This window comes from Macrotis lagotis, chromosome 1, assembly GCF_037893015.1.
Source record: "Macrotis lagotis isolate mMagLag1 chromosome 1, bilby.v1.9.chrom.fasta, whole genome shotgun sequence".
Lineage (NCBI taxonomy): Eukaryota > Metazoa > Chordata > Mammalia > Peramelemorphia > Peramelidae > Macrotis > Macrotis lagotis.
In genome coordinates, this window is record NC_133658.1 from 574622422 (window position 1) to 574638710 (window position 16289).

The 16289-nt window shown below is 34.5% G+C and overlaps 1 protein-coding gene across 6 annotated transcripts in view; it reads left to right on the forward strand.

The window, feature by feature from the left end:
* Nucleotides 1–16289, forward strand: part of STXBP5L (syntaxin binding protein 5L) — a 418354-nt gene that overhangs the window by 180409 nt on the left and 221656 nt on the right. For 5 of the 6 annotated variants that reach the window (XM_074214609.1, XM_074214607.1, XM_074214610.1 and 2 more), the window contains exon 7: nt 2145–2208. In XM_074214609.1, the coding sequence (XP_074070710.1) occupies nt 2145–2208 (64 nt within the window). Of the gene's footprint in view, nt 1–2144; nt 2209–6273; nt 7137–16289 lie in introns of those variants that run through there. The other variant, XM_074214612.1, reaches the window with a different exon arrangement.

Here is a 16289-nt window from a genome sequence, read left to right on the forward strand (position 1 = left end):
GATAAAAATGACAATTCATCCCAATTTAAATTCTTATTCAGTGACACACTAATTAAGCTACCAAAAAACTATTTTATGGAGCTAGAAAAAGCAGTTACAAAATTCATCTGGAACAACAAAAGATCAAGAATATCTATTGATGAAAAATGCAAAGGAAGGTGGCCTAACTTTACTAAATCTATATAAATCTATATAAATACTAAAACTATATTATAAAGCAGCAATCAACTAAATTGTATGATACTGGCTAAGAAATAGAGAAATAGATCTGTGGATTGGATTAAGTGCAAAAGTAATATTACTAAATGACTATTGTAATTGTTTGATAAACCCAAAGACACTAGCTTCTGGTATAAGAACTCACTATTTGACACAATAAACTGCTGGAAAACTACAAAATAGTATGGCAAAAATTAGGCACATATCTGCACCTCATAACCTATACAGGATTTACACTAAAGGGTGATACTATAGAACAATTAAGAAAACAAGAAATACTCCTATCTGTTGGATCTATATAAGGGGAGGAATTGATGACCAAACAAGAGATAAGAGAATGATATAAATTGCAAAATTGATGATTTCGACTATATTAAATTAAAAAGGGTTTGCCAAAATAAAACCAGTGTATCCAAGATTAGAAGGAATGAAGAAAGCTGGTAAATAATTTTCACAACTAGTGTTTCTGATAAAGGACTCATTTCTAAAATATATGGAGAACTAAGTCAAATTTATAAGAATACAAGTCATTCTCCAGTTGATAAATGCTCAAAGGACATGATCAGGGAGTTTTTAGATAAATCATTTTATAATTATCTAATTAGAGAAATTAGAGGTATGAAGTACCCCCATCAGATTAATTAAGATGACAAAAAAAGGAAAATGATTAATGTTAGAGAGAATGTGGGAAAATTAGAAAACTGATGATGGAGTTGTGAACTGATCCATCCATTCTAGAGAACAATTTGGAACTATGCCCAAAGGACAATAAAACTGTGCATACTCTTTGATAGCAATAGCACTACTAAGTCTATATTCTAAAGAGATCATAAAAAAATGGGAAGTCATATATCTTCCAAAGCAGTTATAGTAGCTCTTTTTGTAGTGGCAAAGAATTGGAAATTGGGGAATGACAGAACAAGTTGTTGTATATTATATGAATGTGATGGAGTACTATTGTTCTATAAGAAATCATGAGTGGGGGCGGCTAGGTGGCGTAGTGGATAAAGCACCAGCCTTGGAGTCAGGAGTACCTGGGTTCAAATCCGATCTCAGACACTTAATAATTACCTAGCTGTGTGGCCTTGGGCAAGCCACTTAACCCCATTTGCCTTGCCAAAAAAAAACAAACCCTAAATTAAAAAAAAAAAAGAAATCATGAGTGACTAAATTTTAGAGAAGCTTATGCTGAGTGAAGTGAGCAGAATCAAGAGAACATAATACACAATGACAACAACAACATTGTGAGTAATCAACTATGATAGATGCAGCTCATTTGATCAAAGAATCCCTAAGAGACTTGTTATGGAAAATGTCATCCACATTCAGAGGAAAAAAAACTATGGAATCTGAATGCAGAGCAAAGCATATTATGTTTACTTTTTAAAACTTCTTTTATGTTTTATCTTTCTTTCTCATGTTTTCCCCTCTTAGTTCTAATTCCTCTTTTACCCAGGTCTAATATAGAATTATATTAAACCTGATTTTACATGTATAACTTTCACCATATCGTTTGCTGCCATAAAGAAGGAGGAAGGAATGGACGATGATAGAAAAATTTGGAACTCATAAACTTGCAAATAGATGAATGATGAAAACTACCTTTGCATGTAATTGGAAGAAATAAAATGAAAATTAAAAATGAACTTAGCTCAAAATGGGGTTAAATCAAGTTCATAATCATCATTGCAGGTGTAGAGCTCTCTGTTTTTTTAAAATTAAGACTCATTTAGACTTTTGCACCCATATCTGCTTAATTAATAAAATATTAATGAAGATTAACTGGGAAGATTTCTAGTCTCAAGTACATTTTTGGGTATGATCTAGAATATTACATATTTATTTTAACAAACATTTTTAATTTCCCTCTGTACATAGTATTTCTTTTTATTTAAAAAAATGCAATATTTTGATTTGTTTTTCAGATCCACAAAGACTCACCCAGGTCCAGTTGTACATTTAAGTGATAGTCCAAGGGACGAAGGGAAAGTGAGTACAATAATAGCATAAAATGCCACAAAAAACTTGTTTTTTTGTTTTCCTCAGTTCCTAAACTTCTTTTTGGGGCATTCAAAATAATATTAGCCTCAAATGAAGTCTTTGGTTTCTAACAAGGCCAAAACAAATGTTCACATCTAGAATTTTTTCCTTTGCCTCCCTCCTGGGCTCTCAGATTAGCTGACTAATACCACTTGATCTCACTCCTTAATGAGTAGTATCACTTCTCACCTTGTACTAGAGGTTATATCTACATCATCCAATCAAATATCACAGTTCATTTATTTTTCTCCTTTTCTCCTATGACTCCCCTATTCAGTATATCCTTGTACATGTACCTAATTCAAATTCATTTACAAAAACATACATGTGAAAAAGGTGTTAATTAAAATGTTAGCAGTAAATTCAACAAGCTGATGATATCAGTGTGCTTAGTGAAGGCCTTTCCAAATTAGAATTTACCATTCAGCCCTGATTTAACTCCCTAAATAGCAGCAAGGAAAAAGAAAAACCTAGAAACTCAGATAGGAATTGAGTAAAAGGAATTTTTACTACTGAACCGGGTGATAACTATTGACACTATTACTATTGAACTGGATGACACTATTGAATACAGAAATTACTAACACCTGGTATTTATGTTGAAGGTTCAATCTTTTGAATACTTCATAGCAAATGGAGGAGGAAACTTCTGGCTTAGGGTGGTTTTACCTTCTAGGATCTAAGACCTGGCTAGGCCATAAATCCATCCCTTCAGAGTATCCTCTTGGAAATGTTGAAGTATAAATAAATATTGTCCAGATGCTATACCCATGTTTCAAAACCTAACAGTTGAATGAATGGATGGATGGATGGATGGATGGTTGGATGAATAGATGGTTGTGAGGGGGGTGGATGAATGAATGAATGAATGAATGAATGAATAAAAGCATTTGCCAAGCACCTGGTATGTGCAAAGCACTGTGCTTAGCACTAGGTATAAAAATAGAAAAGAACAGTCTCTGCTAAGAAGGCGCTCACAGTCCAATGGGGGAGGCAATGGAGATGGAAGGTTTCAGCAGCAAGGTAGATGGAAAGCTCCCATGTTCCTTAGAATTCAGTTGCCAATCAGAAGGTAATTTCTCTTCTTTAACATCATTTCTCATAATAAAATCGTAAAAGTCTCTGATCCTGACCCACCTGACAGTGCCAAGGACTTTGGTGATAAGAATTTTAATTTCTGGGTCTTCAGTACTGTGGCTGTAGCACCTTCAAAGGCAGTTGCCAGGATGTATATCAACTGGGTTTATATCCTAGGACAACAGCTGGAGGTTACCATGATGAAAGTGTTGCAATTCTCAATCCTTTTTTTTGGGTTCATCATGATCTCTATGGTCTCCATCATGATCTAAGGGGAGATGGACAAGGTTGGTTTGTCTTGTCTGGCACATGCTGTCTATTATCTTCCTTGCTAGTAAGTTTATCTGCCCCATGGGTAGCAGTCAGTAGAGATTTCTAGGCCCTTCTTTACAAGAACTGCCTCCCTATGTGATGGTTGGGCTAGAAGCAGGACCAAGGGTCTGGAGGGTTTGGGAGAGCTGCCTCACGGGGCTCTTGTACTTATTTGTGTGTGGTAACAATTGATCAGCAATTACTGGTGATGATGGTGTGCCCTTTTTCCACAGGTTCTAGGTTGGAAGCAATTGAGGGATATTGCTGTTTCCAAGGCTCTTCAGTTCAGATTCTTTTTTTTTAGGTTTTTTGCAAGGCAAATGGAGTTAAGTGGCTTGCCCAAGGCCATGCAGCTAGGTAATTATTAAGTGTCTGAGGCCAGATTTGAACTCAGGTACTCCTGACTCCAGGGCTAGTGCTCTGTCCACTGTGCACCTAGCCACCCCCAGTTCAGATTCTTGAGCTAATTCTGTCAGGGTCTGAGGAAAGATCATGATCAAGGGCATGGTCCTTTTAGACTTGCCTAATTCATACTGCTTTATGTCAATCCCTCAGTGAACTTGCTGCTTCAGTATGTGATAGATTTGGAGAGAACTGCAAAGACAAATTAGATGTGGTCCCTACTCTTGTGGAGTTTTCAGACAAGTAACAGTAAACTATGCCTATACAAAAACTTCTAATAAGAAATAGAGAATGATAAATGAGAGGTAGAAGACAGTATGATGTAACAAAAGAGGGCAGAACTGGGAGTCAAATCTTTGAATCTTTTCTGGGCATTGAGTTCCTTATCTTTTGAGTGAAGGGCTTTTATAAGGTGATTTTCAAGGTACCTCCAAGCACTAACTTTCTGTGGTTTTGTAAAATTCATAGGAACAGTGTAGCCAAGATCTAAGGAGATTAAGAGAATATTTTAATATTTTATTTATTTATTATGTATTACTTATTTATTCATTATTTTATTTATTTACACTAAGGTTGGGTTGATAGAACTTCATAAAGGAGATAGCATTTAAATAGACCTTGAATGATGGTTGGGATTTTTCTAGGAGAAATTGGTGGGAGTTTGAGGAGTTAGAGAAGAGTAAAGCATTCCATGCCAAGGGAATAATATGAACAAAAACAAAGAAGCAAGGAAGTGTAGGATGGTTAATGCAGAAGCTGAATAGGTTGCTTTGGCTGAAACCTAGAGGTAAGAAATATAGGATAAGATGAAACTAGATTGTTTAGTCTGAGGAGTTTAGATTTATTTTAATAGTAATTAGGAAGCCAATCAGAAAATGAAGGATGCAATCATACCTATACATAAGGAAGATTAATCTAGTCACCCTGTAAAACATAAAAATATTAGAGGTTAGAGTCTGGATATGATCAGAGAAGTGGCAATAAAGACCTAGACCACTGTGACAGCAGTTGAGAAATGGAGGCATTGTGGTTCAGTGCAAGGTAACAGGAGAGACTTTTATTCAGTAATTCATTCAAAAAGAATTAATAATTACTTAAAAGAGAATTGATAAGAGAGAGAGGACACCCCTGAAATCATGATACTCAAAAGACTGTCCTTGAGAAAATTGTTTTAGTTGACTTATGAATATGATACAGAGGGGTAAGAGTGTCAGACAGAAGAAACTACAATTCTTTTTCCTCCCAACTAGGTTCCTGATCCTTTGAGGAAGACATCTAAGGCCAAGATCCAATCTAATTGCAATTTAGAAACAGTAGACATCTTACTGGACTTTTCCAGAATGGGCTATCTGCCTTGCTCTGCCAGTCCCATCTTCAGCTCTTCCTTCCTTTTGAACCACAAACCCTCCCTCTCTTCATTCCTCCTTATCTGAGCATCTAAATCTCTCCCCTCTGTCAACATACTTCACACTCCCTGTTTGGTTTACTCTTTTCAGTCTCCTTTGCTAGATCATTATTCATGTCCCAATCTAATGTGTAAGAATGTCCTGATTCTCTGTGCTGGATTTTCTTTTCTTTTTCTAGTATATTCTTTTTTTGTTCCCAAGAGTTCAATTATCATCTTTTGGCAGAATATTTTCAGAACTATCCAGTTCTAGTGTGTCTCCTGAGATGCAACCTGTATTACCAACTGCCTATAAGATATTTTCAACTGAATAGTCCTTAGGCATTTCAAACATAACATACTATGGAAATTTTCATCTTTCTCCCAAAACTCACCTAACTCTTCCTAACTTACATATTTATGTTGAAGTTACCACCCTACAAACAACTCTTATTCACAACCTAGAAGTCAGTCTCAATTCTTCACTCTTATTCTCCCTCAAATCTAATAGTTGCCAAGTCTTTTAAAATCTATCTCCATCAATGTCTCTTGAATTTATCCTTCTCTTTCTACTCAAAGTTACTAACCTAGTTTTTATCATTATCATTTCTATATTTTTTGAGACTTGATCTCTCTAACTCATTTAGATTGGAGTGAAGCAGCCATTCATGGGACTGTGTAGACCCATAATCATTTTAGACCAATATAGCTCAGAATGCTAGCACTCAACCTTAGCTTATCATCTGTGAACAAGAGTGATAGCTTTCTAATTAGCCTAATTAATTTCAATTTCTTGATGGGTCTCCACCTCCACCCCTACTCATCTACCATGTCAGCTCCTCTACTCAAGAAGTTCCAGTAGCTTCCTATTTTCCCTCCCTATAGAATTTAAAACCCCCTCACAATATGACTTCAGCCTTTTTCTGGAATTAATGCACACTACTTCCCATCTTCTTCATGAATTGCTGGTTTAATCCGAACCAACCTCCTTGAAGTTTATTCAGGTATTGATTTCATGCACATGTGTATACACACACACACACACACACACACACACACCCCATATATATGCACTCCCATGCCTGAAATATATTCTTTTTTCCAAATTTATCTCTTAGAATCCTGAACTTTCTCCAAACTCATCTCAAGTCCCGTCTCATATGTCCTTTCCTAAGCTCCTAGGTACTAGTTCTTCCTACTTTGCCCATTATAAGTCTACATTGACTTGTACACATCAATTATCTGTGTACATACTATCTTCCCCAACTAAGGGCAGGCAATATTATGACTTTTTTTCTCTCTGTCCTCGGTTCTTAGCATATGCTTGATGTACTGTAGGTGCTTAATTGTTATTGTTTGTTCTTCATTTTTAAAGAGGACCAATACCTTTATGACATTGGGGATAAAATAGTGGATGATGACTTATGCATGAATTGGATTTAAGTGAGGCAGAGTTACACAGAATTGTCATCCTCACTCTCTCTTCCAAAGTCATCAAAGCCCAGGCACAAGACAAAATTCAAGACAATTGGTACTGGTCTGGGATACAGTGGATGACCTTGGTGTCTTTGATGTCTGATCAAACTTCTAAGCTCTCCATAGCACCTGCTTCCACCACCATCATGGTTGCAGAAACAAATTGTCCTAGTCTGCACATTCTGCCAAGGAAAGGCTTCATTGGGATAAACAATCCAAAGAGAGGGTAAGAAACATTCACTACTCATGAGATCTTGGGTAAATCACTGTTTTAAAAAAAGGTATTTAGATTCCATGACCCTAATATTCCTTTGAGTCTCCATTTATGGTCCTATCAACTAACATTAAGAGAGAAATGGTTAAAGTTGCTGATTAAAATCTTGTATGTGCCAATGATTCCCTGTGACTTCGTGTTAAAAACTTGACCTTTTAGGCTTTATTTCCCAATTGGTAAAAATGAAGGGATCAAAAATAGATATCTTTAAGGCCCCTTCAGAGTCTTAAGAAAAATGTCTTTGTGACATATTAATTCAACCAGGTATTTGCATTTTAATTCTTTAACAAAAAAAGCAAAAGATAGCATTTAAAAGCGAAATAGTCATGTGAGAGGAGTTCCTAATAAAGATTAATTCAAAGAAAGAACCAGAAAAGAGTTAGTGTCCAGAGGGAGAATGTGGTCAACAATGTTAAATGTTAGAGAGAAGTTTGGAGGTTGGAGATGATTGGATTTGACCAGTAGGACTTAATTGATTGCCTTCAAAAGAGCAATTTCAACTGAGTTGGTGGTGTTCTATGACAGATTTCAAGCTACTTAGAAATGAATCTAGAAGGAGTGGTAGTAAAGTGGAGGTAACTTTTTTCTAGGATGGCAATGTGAAAGCCAGAAGAAATGATGCATGATAGCTTAAGGGCACATTAGTATCAATTGAAAGCTGTTTTGTTTTCAAGAAATAGGTTCACCTCTGTATATTTTTAAGCAGTAGAGAGGGAGCCAGTTGAGATGAGGAAGAGACTAGAGGTGATTGTGATTAAGGTTACATGTAGATAGATAGGCCACTTCATTAGAGCTAAAATAAAAGAGGAGATAATGGTAGGAGTGGGGGATGAGAGTGATGCTGAAGAGTTTGGAGATTAGAGTTCCTAGCAATAACGTATCCTTTTTTTTACCCAAAATTTGGGACAAAGTCCATTGCTGAGAAAGAATGGGGAAGGGGAGGTATTGGAAGACTTGAGAAAAGAAGAAAAGATTTAGTCAGTCACTATGGGCAGTATGAGAATGAGTCAATGAAGAATAAAAGAAATACCTGGTAACTAGGGGAAAGGAGAAGCAAGCAACTGGGATTAGATAACACAAATTTTTGATTGTGGACCTAGTCAGCTCAGTTGTGTGTTTATCAGTAGACAAAGAATTTTGTAAAAGGTTCATTCCAGGGTGGAATTTGGTAGGACTAAAGTGGCAGAAGGTTTAGTCATGAAGTATAGGAAGAAATGATGCTGTAGTAAGATAGGGGAATTTCAGACTGCTGACCTGTGATTCTACCTCCCTTTCTCACCCCCATGTTATAACCCTCAAACCGTGTTCTTTATCCTTACTGTGACTTCAAATCCCTTGACTCCTCAGTTCTTTCCCAAGCCATCAGCCCTGCCCTGGCTATACTCTCATCCTTTTCCCATCTTGATCTCTTGGTGAACTTGTTCATCTCTCTTAAATCTGTTGTCCCCTTATCCTTTCCCCAATCTTGCTGTGTCAAGCCTCCACCATTTGCTTCTACTCTTTTGCTACTGAAGTTGTTCTAAGGGTACTATGTAATTAAGTTATATAATTTCAACTGGGCCCTCACTTTGACAAGGCAATCCTTGCACAACTTCATAATTAACTCACTCTTCCACTCATCATAGTAGCATTTCTGAATCTTTTCATCCTTTCTCAAACTTCACATAGTTCCTTCTTTCTCTTCTCTCTCAATTAAGAACTTTGATTCATGTTTCATTAAAAAATTGAAACTATTAACTATGATCTCCTTCTTCTCCTCTCCTCCTCATCTCATATCTCTAAGATATATTTTGCTACTATCTCTGCCCTGTTTTACATGAAGAGGTTGCCCTATTATTTGCCAGTACCAGTGATCCCATTTCATCCCCCCTTCCCCAGTAGATTTGCCCTCTCCCCATCATTCATTTTTTGTCAATAATATTCAGAATCTCTTCTTTTACTGGCTCTAATCATGTTTTTGTCTCCCCTCTCCCTATTTGATCCATTTATGACTAACCTCCTTGAGAAGGCTATTTATAATAGGTACCTCCATTACATTTTCTCTCACTTTCTCCTTAATTCTAAGAAGTTTGGCTTCTGACCTCATCATTCAACTAAAATAATTCCCCCAGATTTACTAATGATCTCTTAATTGTCAATTCTAATGACCTTTTCCTCTTCCTTCATCCTTCTTGACTTCTTTGCAGTCTGACATAATGTTAATCACCTTCTTCTCCTTGATACTCTCTTTTTAATATATTTCTGTGTTATTTCAGTGACTTTAACTACTTTCTATTAATTTTATTTATACCTACATATATTTATGCATAAACAAATATATATATATATATATACATATTTATAGGTCATCCTCCTGTTAGAATAGGAACTTAAGACCTATTTAAAATTTTGAATGTGGGGTGGCTAGGTGGCACAGTGGATGGCAGCACCAGTCCTGGAGTCAGGAGAACCTGAGTTCAAATCTGGCCTCAGACACTTAATAATTACCTAGCTGTGTGACCTTGGGCAAGGCACTTAACCCTATTGCCTTGTCAAAAAAATTATGAGTGTAGGGTATAAGAATTTTTTAAATTATCTTTTTTCTACTTTTCTATTGCTTTCACTTTCTGCTTCTTTTCCTACTGATCCGCCTTATAACAATCTCATCAATATAAGTATTTCTTACAAACTATCCACATCTTCTGAACAATTTTTAGCCATGTCTTCTTGTGAACCAATTTCACCCTTAAATATCTTTAGAATGATCTAGTGTAATAAGATATATAGCCAAGCATTCTATAAACCAATTCTTTATTTAATCCAGGTTATTGTTTTATGAGATGATATGACTTATAATCTTCTGTCATGATCCCACGCAAGATTTTATAGTTTAACATTTCCAACTGTTTTTGTCCATAGATGCTATAACTCTACTTGTCAATGAAATCAAGTGTTTGTTGCTTACAGCAATCTCAATATTCTTTTGAATTTTATGCCAATTGATCTACATTGGTTTGACCTCCCAAATATATTGATATGAAAGCATTAATTGGAGTTGAAGAAGCTTATCACATATATAAAGTTGACCTTTATTAAATAGCCCCATTGTACTTGGAGGAAAACCCAAGCTCCCAAGAAAATGCAAGTAATCATTGGACTTGGTTCAAGCATTGTTTGTATAGTTAAGGTCAATGCACAGAGAGTGGATTTTGTTATTGGTGTTTTAATTTGACAATGGGCCCTTTAGAAGTATAATGATCTGAAAAAATTCTCTAATTAAAAATTAATAAAAGTTGATATAGTTGAGGAATCATTAGATTCCCTCTGAGATACATTCTTTTTCCTCTCCTATATTATTCACTTAAATGATAAATAGGACTAAGACTTCAGAACTGAAAAGTCAAAAATGAACTTGGAAATTGGCTAGCATATGGCAAATTAGCTCCATTGGCCCTGCCCTCTGTTACAACAACTTTTTTCAAAGTTACTTCTATTATCAAAATTCCAACCCTCCCACACCCCAACCCCAAATTTTCATAGAGACAAAGAAGTTCACCGAGGGTGTCTAATTTTTCAAAGTGTTCAGAACAAATACAGTCACATGTAAGGATAAGTAAAATTTGGTCATCAGGCAGAATAAGTCAAGCTTTCCTGAATATGGATTCCTTTGAGAGCTTATTTGCCACATTTTTATTCAAATTAACCCTGAGAAAATTATCCCTGGAATTACCCAAAAATAACCAAAGAATTTGGCATTCCTCACTGTATAAATCAGGTACTGAATTATACTACTCTTTTGATTAAAAAAATCCTCTATATGACTTTTAAAGTTCTTTACAATGTGGTCTTTTTCTGATTCCCGTCTTCTTGTATTTTATTCTCTTCCATGTATATTCTAGGAATATTAGACTTCTTGCTATTCCTTACATATGATTCTCAGTCTTCCAACTCTTTACTAGTATACTGACTATCCTTGTGCCCTCTTTTCACTTCTACTTCTTTGTATTCCTAGCTTCCTTCAAAATTCACTGACAGTTCCACTTTCTGCAAGAGATCTTTCTTTGTTCTCACTTTTCAGCTCTTTAAAAGGTCTTAACTGCCAGTGAGAATCTTTGTTCTGAGATTACCTTCCCTTCACACTGTATATAGCTAGCTAGATAGCTTTTTGCATATTTTCCTTCTACTTTAAAATGTGAACTCCTTGAAGATAGGACTGTGTGGTTCCCTTTTTTTTTTTTTTTTTTTTTTTGGCATTACCGAGACCTATTAGCACAGTGGCAGCACAAAGAAGTTGTTTAATAAACATTCGGGGTCACTAGTGCTGCAGTGGATAGAGGGTCAGGACAGGAGTTAGGAAGATTGCTCTGATGGGAGGCAGAAAATGAGCCTGGTCTTGAAGGGAACTAGAGATTGAATGGAGGTAAAAAAAAAAAAGAGTGCATTGCAAGTATAAGAGAAGACAGGCAAAGGAACAACAAGAAACAGAGTCAAAAATTCTGGGTCATAAGAACACCTTGTAGGTAGCTTAGCTATAAAAATAGAGTATATGAAGAGGAAGATTGTGAATTCCTGGGAAGGAAAATTAGAACTCAATATTGAAGGGTTTAATCCACCAGGGAAATGTATATTTTATGTAAATATAATTTTATATGAATCCCAAATTGGAAGCTCCTGAAACCTCTTGACCATGGTATGACATATTCAGACTTGTGCTTCTGAAACATTAACCTCACATCAGTCTGGAAATAACTGAAGAGAGAGAAACTGAAGGCAGGTTGTGCATTTATGAGGATATTGCAATAGTCAGGCAAAAGGAGATATGTTAGTGGAGAGAAGTTATAGTGGGATTATAACTGATTAGAGTTGACAATCAACTAGATATAACTACTATTGACATTTTAAATGTCTAGGAATGTACCTTGGAATGTGCAATGTTCCAGTCATATTGTAGTACTTTTTAAATTGACTCCTAAGTTGTTTATTGTTGTTATTTTTGTCTAATTCAGTTTACCCTAAAATAACCTCATATCTCCAAATAGCACATATGGAAGCCTTTGTTTAAGGCAACTCTCAAATTTTAAGGTGCAGAGAAGATACTTGTCTACATTGATAGAGGTAGTTTTCTTATCTTGAAATTTCCTTTATTAATAAATTCACATTCCAGTATCTATCCATATCTTAGTAATAAGGGCAGGAAAATAATTACCTCATACTTTTGTCAGATAAGTGTAATGATGAGATCAATTGAAAATTTTAATGTAAAAATAAAATCCTATTAGAAGTAGAAATACAGATTTTTTTATTTTTAGTTCTGAGATTGATAGGTAAATCTAGATAAATTCAGTCTTTATTACTGCAATCAATTCAATATGGGCAACTTTAAAATAATTATTGTTGTAAAGTTATCATTTTTTAAAAAATTAGATCTTATATTCTTCTTCCTGATGATCCCTCCCCCTTTGAGAAGGAAAGAAATGTGAAATCATTTATACATGTAAAATCATGAAAAACATATTTCCATATTGGGTATGTTTCCCCCTCAAAAAAAGTAAGAAAAAGAAAGTAAAAAATTATGCTTCAATCTTCATTCAGATTTCATCAGTTCTTTCTCTGGAGATTAAAAGCATTTGTCATCCTTTAGAATTGTCTTGGTTCACTGTATTACTAGAAATAGATCAGTTATTCATAGTTAATCATCATCACAATATTGCTGATACTGTATACAATACTCTCCTTATTTCACTTTGTATCAGTTCATCTAAGTCTTCCCTGATTTTTCTGAAATCATCCTATACATCATTTCTTAGAGAACAATAGTATTCCATCACAATACATACTGTAATCTATTTAGCTGTTCCTCTATTAATGGGCAGCCCTTTGTACAAAAAAGTAATTTTCCTTTTTCTTTTATCTCTTTGGGATATAGATGTAGTGGTGCTGACACTGGTCAAAGTGGGTCAAAGGATATGAACAGTTTGTTCTTCAGAATCTGCATGCTACAGGGCCAAGATGGCGGAGAGAAGACAGGAACAGTTCTAAAATCTCTTGATCTTTCCCCATACATGATATGAAACAAGCCTCTTATCAGAAATCTGATCAACAAGATTGTTCTTCAGATTCATTGAATCAATTCACAGTTCTATGAAAAGAGCCTTAGTGGTCCAATTTTTCCATACTCCCCTAACATTTATAATTTTCATTTTCTATCATATTAGCCAATCTGATAAATGTAAGGTGGTACTTAAGTTGTTTGAATTTGCATTTCTCTAAACAATATTTAGAGCATTTTAAAATATTCATTCATTTTCATATTGTCATTTTCAAAGTTGTTCTGATGTGATATACAGCTTTTATTTTTTTCATTTTTTTGTTTTTGTTTTATTGTTTCCTGATGTCTAATAGAGTCATTAGCTTCCACTTACACAATTCTAATTTTTAAGGAATTATTTTCTTCAGTGAGCTTTTGTATCTATTTGCTCCAGTTTCTTCATCTTTCAAATGGAGATAATGGCATCTCCCTCCTACGGTTGTTGTTAGAATCAAATGATATAGTAATCATAATGGCATCTCCCTCCTACCGTTGTTGTTAGGATCAAATGATATAGTAATCATAAAAGTACTTAGCACATAGTAAGCATTACATTCATTTTAATTATTATTATTATTTAAATAGTCATATTAATGGACTGTGTGGTGCTGTGAATTAGTCCATCTATTCTGGAAATCAATTTGGAATTGTGCTCCACAAGTCACTTAACTATTTATGCATTTTGACCTAGAAATATATTTACTGTCTCCATATCCCAACAAAACAAAAGAAAGATAATGAATATACAGAAACATTTATAGTAGCTCTTTTTGTAGTATAAGGAACTAGAAATTAAGGAGGTGCTTATCAATGATGTGTGTGTGAATTAATGCAATACTGTGTAACAAGAATGAAGTAAACAAAATCATAATAAAATACTTTTGTTAACTGAAATGAGAATAACAATATTATAAAGATACCAAACATTGAAAAACTTTAGAATACAAATCTTTACAATGACCAGACTTGCTCCCTGAAAAATTAAGAGAATCCTCATGGGTAAAGAAAAAACAAAATTTCTTATATATTTACTTAAGAAATGCTAGAAATTCAAATTAAATTAATAAATTATAACAGCGTGTAAAATAAAGTAAGCTACTAATAATACTTATCAAAAAAGTAAATCAGTGATGATCAAAATTATTTGGTAGTGTGTTAAAAGATAGAAAATTTGATCAGTAGAATAAATTAGGTTAAGAAAATTCAGAAGAAATTGAATGTAATGTTTATGAAATCAAGTATAACAACTGTTGGTATAAGGTCTCCTTATTCAACAGAAACTATTGGGAAAATTAAAAAGCATTCTGGAACAAATTAAGTTTAAATAAACATTCTACACTTTCAGATAAATGCGAGAGATGGAGGGATGTATCTTTACAATGATGATTAGAAGAATTCATACCTAAAAGAGGTGGAGGTATCATAGAAAATAAAAATAAAGAAGTGCAGTTAGAATTAAAAATAATTTATAAAGTTCTCACTATGTGCCAGGTGCTATGCCAATGGTAGGAAAAACAAAGAATTGCAAAAATGCTCTTTCCTTCAAGGAGCTCATATTCTAAGGAGAAAATTTTTTAATAGAGATAGCTATTATATGTAGAGAATTGATGCAAATATAAAATGAACCAGTTCATAAAATAACTGATCAAAGATATAAACAGTTTTCAATTAAAAAAAATCTGGCTTATCAACAACTATGTGAAAAAATTCCCCAAATCTCTTTAAAATAAGAAAGATCAGCATTAAAATAGCTTTGTTTTTCTACCTTATCTATCAAATTGGCAAACAGAAAACAAAAATCACTATTAATGGTGCGAAGTATTAGAAGACCGATATACTAATGCTTTGTTGTTTTAGTTGTGAATTGGTCTAACTGTTCTGGAAAAAAAATTTAAAGCTATCCCTCCAAAGAAATTAAACTAGGACCTAGGGATACCACTTCTGATCACATACCCCAAGAATTTTAACTGATAATATGCAAAAATGTTTATAATAGTACTAAAAGAATTAGAAATAAAGTGGGCACACATCATTTGTGGAATGACTGAAAAATGGTAGTTATATGTAATGAAATATTATTGTGCTGTAAGAATGAAAGACAAAATTAGTTCAGAGAAAACTTGGAAGAATTGAATAAACTAACAAGTGAAAATTAGCAAAGTGTATTGAGAGTCAGTTTTGAAAAATTATATAAAACTGATAAATGCAGTGATAAATCGTGTCTTCAAAAGACTGATGATCAAGCATATCAACCACAACTTGATGGACTGGAGGTACAGAGGGACAGATGCATTTTTTTTAGGTTTTTGCAAGGCAATGGGGTTAAGTGGCTTGCCCAAGGCCACCCAACTAGGTAATTATTAAGTGTCTGAGGCCGGATTTGAACTTAGGTACTCCTGACTCCAAGGCCAGTGCTCTGTCCACTGCACCACCTAGCTGCCCCTAGATGTATTTTCAAACATAATTAGTATGCTCATTTTTTTTTAACTGTGCAAAGGAGGTATTCCATGGAGGGTTGAGTAGGATTGGGTTGGATGAATTAAGGGTAGTAATGAAGATTGGAAAAAAGATCAGTAAAACATTAAAATAATACACAAAGAAAACACCCCATAACAGAAACTTATGGTTTCACATGCTATCCTTTCTTTTTGTTCTGAAATGTTCTTGATTAGTGACAGTTCTAAATTCATCATCATCATCATCATCATCATCATCATCATCAAATAATTTTTAAGTCACTGAAGTATCTACAGAGTAAGTAGAGTGCTGTTATGGTAGTCTAGTGGCAGACCCTTGGCAGAAGTCCAGATTAATAGGCAGTCTAGTTCTATACAGAGTTGATGAGGGGATTTGATCATGTCAACAGGAAGAGGTCATCCACAGGTTTGGGGAAAATACTTCAATTCAGGACAGTTCTGCAAGTATCTATTAAATGTCTACTAGCCCTACACTAAGTATTTCTATAACCGGTGCCTCACACGATGGTGGTCACCCAGTAGTTATTAATAAATAAATCCTTAATATTTATAGGTATTTGA